General features: G+C 44.6%; 1 protein-coding gene across 7 annotated transcripts in view; it reads left to right on the forward strand.

Moving 5' to 3' along the window:
• PUS7 (pseudouridine synthase 7) overlaps positions 1–12,199 on the forward strand; it is a 52,516-nt gene that overhangs the window by 16,942 nt on the left and 23,375 nt on the right. For 4 of the 7 annotated variants that reach the window (XM_008258334.4, XM_008258335.4, XM_017342746.3 and 1 more), the window contains 3 exons: positions 897–914; positions 2,221–2,332; positions 4,081–4,158. In XM_008258334.4, the coding sequence (XP_008256556.2) occupies positions 897–914; positions 2,221–2,332; positions 4,081–4,158 (208 nt within the window). The remainder of the gene's footprint in view (positions 1–896; positions 915–2,220; positions 2,333–4,080; positions 4,159–12,199) is intronic. The other 3 variants (XM_008258336.4, XM_002712029.5, XM_070071166.1) reach the window with 1 other exon arrangement.

Genomic DNA, 12,199 nt, shown 5'->3' on the forward strand with positions numbered 1-12,199 from the left:
AGTTGATGAGTTTCTAAAATCAACCCTGGAGCTCTTGCTCTGTAAACTAGAGAACTGTTTTCTATAATAATCATTTAACATTTTTCAAATTAAAAAGTCTGTATACGGGCCAGCATTGTGACATAGCTGGTTAAGCTGCTGCCTGTGACACCATTATCCCATCTGGGGCTGGTTTGTGTCCCTGGTGCCCCACTTCCTATCCAGTTCTTGGCTAATGTGCCTGTGAAGGCAGCAGAGGATGTGACGTGGGTGCTTATGCTCCTGTTACCTACTTGGAAGAAGCCTCTGTGGCTCCTGGCTTCAGCCTGGCCAAGCCTTGACTGTTGCAGTCATCTGGGGAGTGAACAAGCAGATGGAAGATCTCTCTGTCTCTGTCTCTCACTGTAACTTAGCCTTTCAAATAAATAAATAAATCTAAAAAAAATCTGTATAATCCAATGTAGAAAACTCATAAAACACAGAACACACAGCAAAGCAGTAATTACTTGCAGCCTCACTACTGAAAGAGAATCAGAAATAACATTTAGGCGCATGTGCTGCCATATTTTAAGGAAAACAGATCTCTGTGTGGGAAAGCACTTGATCTCTAGTCTGAACCGTTTGCTGCATCCCGTGGGTGCAGTGTAGTTTGCAGGAAGAACGGACAGTGCCCATTGCTAAAGGACTGAGACAGGAGGCGGCACCTCTAGGTGAGTTTTCTCCGTGTTCCCCGTTTACCTCCGCGACATTCCATCATCAATGTCTGGCTGTTAACCCACCACATAACTACCAGGTGCTATGAAAGTCTTGCTGTGCACTCACCATGCGGTCATGTGCATGTTCACCTCTAAGCACTGGGATATGACTGTAAATTAAACATTGCTCTCTTGTGCTCTCTCTGCTGTGCATTTGGACAGAGGTCAGAACTGCAGCAGGTAAGAGCGGTTGGCGTTTCGTGTAGATGAAATGAAATGCCAGTGATTTTGTCAACAATACCAATGTAGATAGCTTTGCCCACCTGGTAGTGAGCTGGAAGGAAAGCCAGAAATTATATTCCCACTCACCATTTTCTAAGGGGAGCATGAGAAATTCAGATCAGTGCCAAAAGAAATACTTGTAATACTTTCTTTCTGTGACAGAAAAGACACATGTATAAATCAAGAAGGAAAAGTGGCTCACTGGGTACATGTGCTGTGGTGTTTTCCTGAGCTGATTTGTTAAGTCTTGTTGCTAACACTGTAGCTTAAATCACTAACCCATCAAACAGGTATCCAAGTAACTGATCCCAGGAGCTTAAGCCTCAGAAGGTGGAGGATTCGAGAGTTCATTCAGGATTATTTTAGGAACAAAGACAAAGGAACATTTTTGAAAGAAGGGAACTCTTTCTAGGAATTGCGTGGAATATCTCTTCACAGTTTTTCTTTCATGGGGTTCCAGAACTCAGATGCGGTAGAGGCGTTCTCAGCTCATGGCAGCAGCTCTGACACAGACTCACAAATATTATTCTGAAGTGTCTGTGAGGTGCGCTTGCGCTTACAGAGTCATTTTCCCCAAAGTACTGATTTTTCAAAATAACTCTGAGCAGCTTAAACCTAATTTATATATATGTTTGGACATGTGTTTATAGATTGCAGTATAATTGAAATATTCAATTAAGAGAATACTTTTTAAACTTGGTTTTTCTGCAGGTTTGAAGAGTTGAACAAAGTAGCACTAGCTCAGAAGCCAGCATTTAAACTTTTCTATTTCCCAGGAGTGACGAGGCTGGAATGCGGGCTTCTGTCTCTGTCAGGTCAACATTTGTAGGCCATTTGTAGCTAAATTTTTGTGATGGAAGTGGCCTTTGGAAATTCTGAATGTGTCATTGTGGCCACTCCTCCCAGGCTTTGTCTCATGCCTCTACTCTGGTGCCCCCAGCCTGAAGATGGGTGAAAGCTGAGTAGGAGGCCAGGCTTGTGGGTTCTGACCTAACTGCTGTTTCTGTGGATGGCCTGTGTTCCAGAAAGCCAGGCCCCAACCATCAGGGCATCCCTGGTTAGTGCCAGTCATCGGTCACACCACCTACATGTCAGCTTTGGTTGTCAGCGTGGACACATCCAATCACAGAACGTTTAATATTGTGGATTCCTGTCAGGCTAGAACTGATTTCTCAAAGGTTCTGTAGCAAAAATGAACCCTACAGGGTTTTGTAAGAATACCTTTTACTGTGGTGTATATAACATTTAATTTTCTGTTTTTAAGATCCAAGAAAGCATTATTGGCCAAAATCCAGGGGAAGTTACTGCCACTTTGTGCTATACAAGGAAAATAAAGACACCATGGATGCTATTAACGTATTGTCCAAATATCTAAGGTTAGTAGCTTGTTCTTGTGCCTGTATAAAACCAAAGTGACAGGATTGTGTTTTCCTTTCTCCTTGCTAGTGGAAAGGAGCACAGATCAGCAGAGAGCTAGCGTAACCATTTCTTTAGGCAGTAGGTAAACTATTACTATTCCTTTTGTCCATTCATAGTGGCAATAATTCAAGGTGAAACTCCTGGAAGTCAGTGAGAGTTACCAGTCTATCCAGAGAAACAAAAATTCACTTTCTCCCTTGAAAGCCTACCCTTTGATGTGTTTGCAGAGCTTGGCTTTAGCAAACTGGGAGCCCCAGTTGGTGGAGACCTGCTAGCTGGAAACCTGAAACCAGGCAGATTTTCTCACGGGAGTGCAGTACCAGCTGCAGCTGTGGTCTCTGAGGGTGGACTGGGTGCTCAGGGTTTGTTTGTTTGTTTGTTTTTAAGATTGGATTTATTTGAGAGGCAGAGCTACAGAGAAAGGGAGAGATAGAGAGAAAGATCTACCATCTGCTGGTTCACTCCCCAAATGGCTGCAATGGCCAGAACTGGGCCGATCTGAAGCCAGGAGCCAGGAGCCAGGAGCTTCTTCCTGATCTCCCATTGCAGGTAAAGGGCCCAAGTGCTTGGGCCACTTTCCGCTGCTTTCCCAGGCCATATGTAGAGAGCTGGATCAGAAGTGAAGCAGCTGGGACACGAACCAGTGCCCATATGGGATGCGGCCCTGCAGGTGGAAACTTAGCCTACCACTCCACAGCACCAGCCTGTTTAAACAGAAACAGCTTCAGGCACCATTGCAAATCTGGATGCTGTGGAAATTTTTCATCTAAATTAACTCAATTTACACATGGTGACAGTGTATTAACTCAGGCTGCATAACAAAATGCCATAGCCTGGGGCAAGTCCAAGGTCAGGGACTCAGCACATTTGGTCCTTTCCTGAGGCCTCTTTTCCTGACTTGCAGATGGCGACTTTTCTCACCACGCCTCCAGATTTCCTATGTTCTCTCATTTTAACTTGGTAATGTCTATAAAGCCCCTATTTTCAAATAGGTCATACCCTGAGGTACTGGGGGGGTCAGAGATTGAACAGATGAAGAGGGGAGGGCATAATTTCACCCCTAACAACACAGTGCTCAATTAAGTAGCTCCCTGGGCAAGAGTCCATGGTATGGCATGAGGACCTGAGTCCCAGGGGCAGACAGTTGCTGATGGAAATAGATCGTTGGTGAAGGAATTCACCTGGAGTTTGTGAACTACTTCCTAGTTCACAAGCTTACCTTTGCCTTCATGCCAAAGTTGTTCAGAACCCTCTGTAACGCTTGTCTTTTTTAAACAGACGTGTATTTAAGAAAAATTCACATCATCAACTTGTAAAAAATTGAGAATACAAAATTTTCAGAGAGCTGTTTTATGTTTGCAGAATGCGTCTTCACTGCCACAGCTCTGTGTAACATAATGAATTGCCTGTGGTCAACACAGGGGCCTTGTTTACTTTTCTGCTACTGGCTGGCCGGGTCTCAGCCGCATCGGTCATTTGCTGTTAGCTGTAAATGCTGAAGGCAAGCAGCGCTAAAAGGAATTGTTTGGACATCGTATACTTTCCTAGTGTTCATATTAATTTATGTTTTCCTACATAAATATTTAAATAGTTTTTGTTTAATTTCCTTCTGTTACAATTTTCAGTGTGTTTATTTTGAAACTGAAATGATGAGAAATGGGATTTCCCTAAGTTATGTGATTTCAGATGGTTTTTGTCTCTCCAGAGTCAAGCCGAACATATTCTCCTACATGGGAACCAAGGATAAAAGGGCTATCACCGTTCAGGAGATAGCTGTTCTCAAGTAAGTGGAGTCCACGGTGGGACTGGGAGGGTCAAAGCCCGGCACTGACCTTTAGAGCTTTCCGGTGTACTTTGCAGGATTTACTTCTCTCTTTAGAAGGTGCTTCTTTCAATCTTCAAAAATTAGTTTTGTATTTGTCTTGTTTATTTGTATTGCCTACTGTTTTTATAGCAAACTGTAACTTTTATGTAATAGTTGAAATATTTTTATGACAGATCTAAAAAATGTTTCTTTTTATCTTCTCCTATTTGTTATTAAACATATGTATATATTATTTAAAATGCAGTGACAAAACAGTGACTGAGCTTTTTTTGTTACATACCAGAAATATTTAGGTATAAACAATGGTCTCTGCTTTTGAAGCAAATACAATTTTAATTTTAATTTGAAGACAAACATCTCCCACTTTTTTGTTTACTCTCCAAATATCCTCAATGGCCAGGGCTGAGCCAGGCCAAAGCTAGAAGCCAGGAACTCAGTCCATGCCTTTCTTGTATGTAGGTGGCAGGGGCCCAACGACTTGAGCCAATCACTGCTGTCATCCATGGTCTGCATTAGCAGGAAGTTGGAATCAGGAGGTAGAGCTGGACACGGAACTTAGGCACTCCTACATGGGATGCAGAAATCTCAACTGGCCTCTTAACTGCTAGACCGTAAGACCACCCCTGTAGTAATGATAGTTTAATGGGACCAAGAGACAAGTAAATCTGAACTTACTCCACAGTGAAGAAGTTGCTGAAATGGAGGCATGCTTTATGTCTGGGTGGCAAGAAGCATGGGACTTGCTGTGAAGAGAAAGCAAGGAAAGCTTTTGCATGAAATGCAATGCTTGTGTTTTAATTTAAATCAGGGCTCTCAACCTCTGCACTATTGACTTTTTGGGTTGGAAAGTTCCTTATCATGAGGATTATCCTGTACATTTTAGATTTTTGTTTCTTTATTTTCATTTTACTTTGAAAGACAGAGAGACAAAGGGAGATCTTCTGTTTGCTAGTTCATTCTCCAAAAGCCCAGAACAGCCAGGGCTGGGCTAGAACAAAGCCAGGAGTGCAGATCTCAATAAAGGTGTCCCATGTAGGGGGACAGGGACCCAAGCACCTGAGCCATCACCTGCTGCTTTCTAGGGCATGCATTAGCAGAAACTTGGATCAGAAGCAGAGGGGCTGGGACTTGAACCAGGAACTCCAGTATGCAGTGTATATTAACCACTCTACCAGACACCTGCCCCATCCTGTGCATTGTAGGATGTTTGGCAGGATCCAGGTGTCTCCCTACATTGTGACAGGAGAAGCATCTCCTCCTTACCCACTGATGATAATAAAAAAAACCTGCAGACACTGTCAGATATCCCCTGAGTGGCAGTATCCCCTCTGGATAAGAACACTGTCTAGATTCTAGCAGGTGAATAGGTATCTACTGGAGTGGAGAGGGTCTGGGGTGGTTTCTTCCAAACTAAACAACAGCTATGAAAAGGCTTTGGAAAGGCATCACACATTTTGTACCTAGCAGGTACATAAGAAACAAGGCTCAAGCAGGCAAGATCTGATCCTGAACAGCTCTGTTGGACATGTTTAATATCTGACTTGACTTTAGTGTAAGCAGGGAAATTGTATGTAGAGGCTGCCTTAAGGGGATTGTAGGTAGAGAAAGATGAGACTGGAGACCAGGCCTGTTGCCATATTATGCAGCTAACAAATAGGGATCTGAATTCAGCTAGTCACAATGAAGGGAAGGAGAGGATGAACTCAGTGACTGTGTGGATTCAGACAAGCTTAGGGTTCTCCCCTCCCTTCTCCTCCCCTCCCCTCCCCACCCTTTTCCTCCCTTCCCCTTTTCTCCCCTCTTCTCTCCTCCCTTCTTTCCTTCTTTCCTTCCAACTCCCATCACTGGTTTGTATCCCTAGAGCTGGGCTGAGGCCAAACCCAGGAACTCATTCCAGGTCTCCCATGTGACTGGCAGCAACCCGAACACTTGAGCCACCACTGTTGCTTCCCAGCATCTGCATTAGCAGGAAGCTGAAGTCAGGAGCTGGAAACAGGTCTTGCACCCAGGCAGACATTGATAGGGGCCATGGGCATTTTAACTGCTGGGCCAAATGCCTATCCCTAGGCTTTCATTTTATGCAGTCCCTGCAGTAAGGAGTGATGGGAGGAAGACATAATAAAGGGACAGAAGGAAACATTTGATGGTTATAAATTCATTTTCTTGCATGTGGTGATAGTGTCATGGGCTTGTATCTTAAAACTTACATGGTTTAAATATGTGCAATTTACTATATGTTGATTACTCTGCAACTAAAAATAAAGTCATCTGGGGCTGGTGTTTAGCCTAGCAGTAAAGATACCAGTTAGAATGCCTGCATCCAATATTGGAGTGCTAGGGTTCAATCCTTAGTTCCAGCTCCTGGCTCCAGCTTCCTGCTAACTCAGACGCTGGAAAGCAGCAGTGATGGCTCAAGTGACTGGGTTCTTGCCACCCATGTGGAGTTCCTGGCTCCCAGCTGCCGTTTTGGGCATTTATAAAGCACTGGATGGATGTTCTGTCTTTGTCCCTTTCTGTCTCTCTTTTCCCCTTTGTCCATCCCCTTACCTTCTGCTTCAAATAAATATTTTTTTAAAAGATTTATTTCATTTATTTGAAAGAGTTACAGAGAGAGGTAGAGCCAGAGAGAGAGGTCATCCATCTGCTGAATCACTCCCCAAATGACTGTAGTGGCCAGAGCTGAGCTGATTTGAAGCCAGGAGCCAGGAGCATCTTCCAGGTCTCCGACACCAGTACAGGGACCCAAGGACCTGGGCCATTTTCTACTGCTTTCCCAAGCTAGAAGAGAGCTGGATCAGAAGTGGAGCAGCCAAGTCTGGAACTGGTGTCCATATGGGTTGCAGGAGCTGCTGGCCAAGGCTTTAACCCGCTGTGCCACAGTGCCGGCCCCTCAAATAAATACTTTTTTTTTTTTTTGACAGGCAGAGTTAGACAGTGAGAGAGAGAGACAGAGAGAAAGGTCTTCCTTCCATTGGTTCACCCTCAAATGGCCGCTACGGCCGGCGTGCTGCACCGATCCGAAGGCAGGAGCCAGGTGCTTCCTCCTGGTCTCCCATGGGGTGCAGGGCCCAAGCACTTGGGCCATCCTCCACTGCACTCCCGGGCCACAGCAGAGAGCTGGACTGGAAGAGGGGCAACCGGGACAGAATCCGGCGCCCCGACTGGGACTAGAACCCGGGGTGCCGGTGCTACAGGCAGAGGATTAGCCAAGTGAGCTGCAGCGCTGACCCAATAAATACATTTTTAAAAATCTAAAAAATGAAGCCGGCGCCGTGGCTCAATAGGCTAATCCTCCACCTTGCGGCGCCGGCACACCGGGTTCTAGTCCCGGTCGGGGCTCCGGATTCTGTCCCGGTTGCCCCTCTTCCAGGCCAGCTCTCTGCTATGGCCCGGGAGTGCAGTGGAGGATGGCCCAGGTGCTTGGGCCCTGCACCCCATGGGAGACCAGGAAAAAGCACCTGGATCCTGGCTCCTGCCATCGGATCAGCGCGGTGCGCCGGCTGCAGCGGCGGCCATTGGAGGGTGAACCAACGGCAAAGGAAGACCTTTCTCTCTCTGTCTCTCTCTCTCACTGTCCACTCTGCCTGTCAAAAATAAAAAAAATAAAAAAATAAAAAAAAATAAAAAAAAATCTAAAAAATGAAGTAAAAAAGTCATCTATGTTTACTGTGTCTACTAAAATATTTACATATCTTCTCTTAACCTGACAGTCTGGCTTACTTACCCACTTTTTTTTTTTTTTAAACCTTAGAAAGATTTATCTATTTGAAAGACTTACAGAGAGAGGTGGAGAGAGGTCCTCCATCTGCTGGTTTATTCTCCAGAGAATGGCAGCAGCCAGGGCTAGGCCAGGCCGAAGCCAAGAGCCAGGAGATTCATCTGGGTTTCCCATGTGGATGGCAGGTTCCCAAGCATTCGGGCCATCTTCTACTGCTTTTCCCTGGACATTAGCAGGGAGCTTGATCAGAAGTGGAGTGGTTGGGACCCAAACCAGCACTCATATGGGATGCTGGCATCCCAGGCAGCAACTTAACCCATTGCACTATGATGCCAGCCCCTTCACTACCCTTCTAATTCATTTATAATAAATTGGTTGAGCCCCTGGTCAAGTCCTAATGTATTACTGCAGGTCTTTTCTTCGTTGACCTTGGGACAGTGATGTGGTGTAGTCGTAACAGCAAAGTAAGAGAGCCCTCCCTCGGTCACTCTTCTGAGTAAACGTGGGTGTGTTGGAAAGTGTGGAAGACACCTGAAGGTGGTGTTGTTCCTACCTGGAGTCCTGGTCTCTCTGTCTCTCTGTCTGTTACTCATAGGATGTGCAGTCATCTGCTGAACGTGAAGGGACAGGAATAGGGAGGGATTGGAAAAGAGGGGGAAGATTTGAAATGGGCTGTGGTCAGGGGCCGAGGAGCAGACCAGATACTCCAAAGAATGGCAGGATCCAGGGGCTTACAGAATATTCTTGTCTTCTCTTTGTTTCTAAAATCTTATAGTCAGTTCCTGTGATTTCTCGCTAGTCTCTAAGGATAAAGATAATTCTTTCACATGCTGATTTAATTCCCTCTGGGTAAGCTCCCAGGAGTGGGGTTGCAGGGTCGTGGTGAATCTGTTCTCATCTTTCTGAGGTGTCTCCCTGCTCTCTTCTACAAAGGCTGTACTAGTGTACATTCCCACCAGCAGTGGACTAGGGTGCATTTTTCCCCACATCTTTGCCAGCATCTATTTTATTTTTTTAAAGATTTATTTTTTATTTGTTTGACAGACGGAGGTAGAGAGATAGAGTAACAGAGAGAGGTTTTCTATTGACTGGTTCACTCCCCAAATGGCTGCAACGGTTGGAGCCGAACCATTCAGAAGTCAGGAGCCAGGAACCTCTTCCAGGTCTCCCACATGCGTGCAGGGGCCCAAGACTTGGGCCATTTTCTGCTGCTTTCCCACGCCACAGCAGGGAGCTGGATCAGAAGTGAAGCAGCCGGGACTGAGCTGGCCCCCATATGGGATGCCAGCACTGCAGACTGGGGTTTTAACCCACTGTGCCATAGTGCCAATTCTGCTGGCATTTATGCATTTATTTCATGAGTTCTGTATGAGAGCCATTCTGACTGGGGTGAGGTGAATCCTCATTGTGATTTTTATTTGCATTTCCCTGATGGCTAGTGATCCTGAAAATTTTTTCAGGTCTGTTAGCCATTTGTATTTCTTTTTTTTTCTATTTTCTTTTTTTTTTCTTTTTTTTTTTTTTTAAGATTTATTTATTTGAAAGGCAGAGATACATATGGAGGGGAGAGAGAGAGAGGTCTTCCATCCTCTGGTTCAGTTCCCAAATGGCCACTAAAGGATATATCATACTTTCCTTCCCCTCCTCTCTTCCTCCTTTCCCCTTGCCCCATTTCTTCCCTTTTCTTGGTCTTGGTGCCGAACCAGACCCTTCCAGACTCATTGCAAAGCAAATAAGCTGCACAGGGCATCTTGTGAAACAGATAACAGGAAAGATCCCAGAGGCTTCAAAGAGCCCTCTACTCTTAACAGCTGCCTTCTAGCCACTCCCCGCCCCCATAGTGGCAAATTTCCTCCTTAACTGGATAAAAATTTAGTTCTAAGCGCGCCCTGCGCACAGTCTTTTGGTAAGAATAGACTGCCACCCCTCTTTTCTTTAATAAAGTAACCTGTCTCTGTTGATCAGTTCTGTCTTCTTTCTGTCTCATCCTTGGAGGTACGAAAGGCCAGAGCCCTGAGCTATTCCAAACCTAACAGCCGCAGTGGCTTGATCTGGGCTGATCTGAAGCCAGGAGCTTCTTCTGGGTCTTGCACATGGGTGCAGGGGTCCAAGGACTTGGGCCATCTTCTGGCACATTATCAGGAAGCTGGATGGAAAGTGGAGCACCCAAGACTTGAACCGTGCCCATATGGGATACCAGCACTGCTGATGGAGGCTTAACCTACTACACTGCAGCACCAGCTCCAAGGCCATTTGAATTTCATCCTTTGTAAAATGCCTGTTAAAGTCCTTTGCTCGTTTCTTAAATGGATTGTTTGTTTTGTTGAATTTCTTGAGCTCATTATAAATTCTGGATGTTAATCCTTTATCAGATACATAGTTTGCAAATATTTTCTCTCATTCTGTTGGTTGCCTCTTCACTTTGCTGAGTGTTTATTTTCTTTGCAGTACAGAAGTTCCATTGGTTGATGTAATCCCATTTGTCTATTTTTTGCTTTGACCTATTGTTTGTTTGGCCTTTCCCAGGAGGTCCTCGCCTATGCCAAAGTTTTGCTGAATTTCCCCATTTTGTCTTAGCATGGGATATCTTTTTGCATCCTTTCACTTTTAGTCAGAGTGTATCTTTGTCGGTGAGAGCTGTTTCTTTTAGGCAGCAAATAAATGGGTCTTGTTTTTTAATCCATTTCTTTTAATTAGAGAATTTAGGCCATTTACATTCAAAGATATTACTGATAAGTAATGACTTGGCTCTGCCATTTTCCTGTAATTATTCCTATTGTTTGCTTTGGATTGATTTCCTTTGCATTGTTACTGGGAGATTTTCTGCCTTCACATTCTTTCATAACGATGACTATTTCTGTATTTATTTATCAAATACTTAAGCACATTTGTAAGGCTGGGTGAGTGATGACAAATTTTTTCAATTTCTGTTTGTTATAGAAGGCCTTTATTTCACCTTCATTCTATGTCTCTCTGTTCTCTCCTGGCCTATAGGGTTTCTGATAAGAAGTCAGCTGTGAGACTAATTGGAGATCCTCTGAAAGTGGGGGTTCTCTTGTGCACATTTTAGACTCTTTTTATTTTTTATTTATTTTTTTTAAGATTTATTTATTTATTTGAAAGGCACCCTTGTGGGGAGATGGTGAGAATACAGATTAGAGAAAGAGTTATCTATAACTCCAAGTTCATTGCAGCTCAGTTCACAATAGCTAAGATATAGATGTCCATCTCTGAATTTTTGCACCTAAATTTAAGAATGTTTGCCTTGAAAGCTGGAAGAGCTAGGTAGAAATGGAAGCCGTGCCGTAATTGTGTGCTTCCTCAGAGATTGCTTGTTCATAGCTTGGTATCTATTTTGGGGAGGCTTTTCCCACTTTTAAACCAAAATGTTTATATAAGAAGTTATTTTCTTGTGATCAATAAGTGATGTACTGATTCTCTGTTTAGTGCATAACAAAATACATGGATGAACCCTATTTTATTAACCATTAACTGTATTTTAAGATTTTATTTATTTATTTGAGAGGTAGAGTTACAGACAGTGAGAGGGAGAAACAGTGAGAAAGGTCTTCTGTCCATTGGTTGACTCCCCAATGGCTGCAATGGCCGGAGCTGCACCGATCTGAAGCCAGGAGCCACATGCTTCTTCCTGGTCTCCCATGTGGGTGCAGGGGCCCAAGGACTCGGTCCATTTTCTGCTGCTTTCCTAGGCCACAGCAGAGAGCTGGATTGGGAGAGGAGCAGACGAGACTAGAACCAGCACCCATATGGGATGCCGGCGCCACAGGCAGAGGATTGACTTACTGTGCCACGGCGCCTGCCTCAATAACTTGATTAAGGTAAAACTTAACAGTGGAATTCTGACTCCATCGCATATGAAATTCTAGTGATTGTTGATAGCCAGGCCTAATGGTCCTGCAAAAAAGTGGCCCCTGCCTGCCATCTTTATTCTTTGATTTCTCCAGAACCTCCTCACCCCCTAACAGAGTTGTGGTTGAAAAACTCATTTGCTAGTTTGAGGCCCAAAAGTCCTATCTCATGGTTTTATCCTGTGTAGAGACTAAGGCATTTCTGTCTTCTCCACCAGCCAGCAGGTGTCCTCCTTGGCCAAGATGCTCTCTACTCACAGGCACTCACTGCCTTTATCATCTTCCTGTTGACTTAGAAAGGAACCACATTAGACACATGAATGTTGGCCTTTGCAAGCACATAGCACTTATCTCGCGGATACAGGCTACACCCTTAGTTTGCTCGGTGGAAGCACAGGCTGGGCACGTTGGC

The sequence above is a fragment of the Oryctolagus cuniculus genome, chromosome 3, assembly GCF_964237555.1.
Source record: "Oryctolagus cuniculus chromosome 3, mOryCun1.1, whole genome shotgun sequence".
NCBI lineage: Eukaryota > Metazoa > Chordata > Mammalia > Lagomorpha > Leporidae > Oryctolagus > Oryctolagus cuniculus.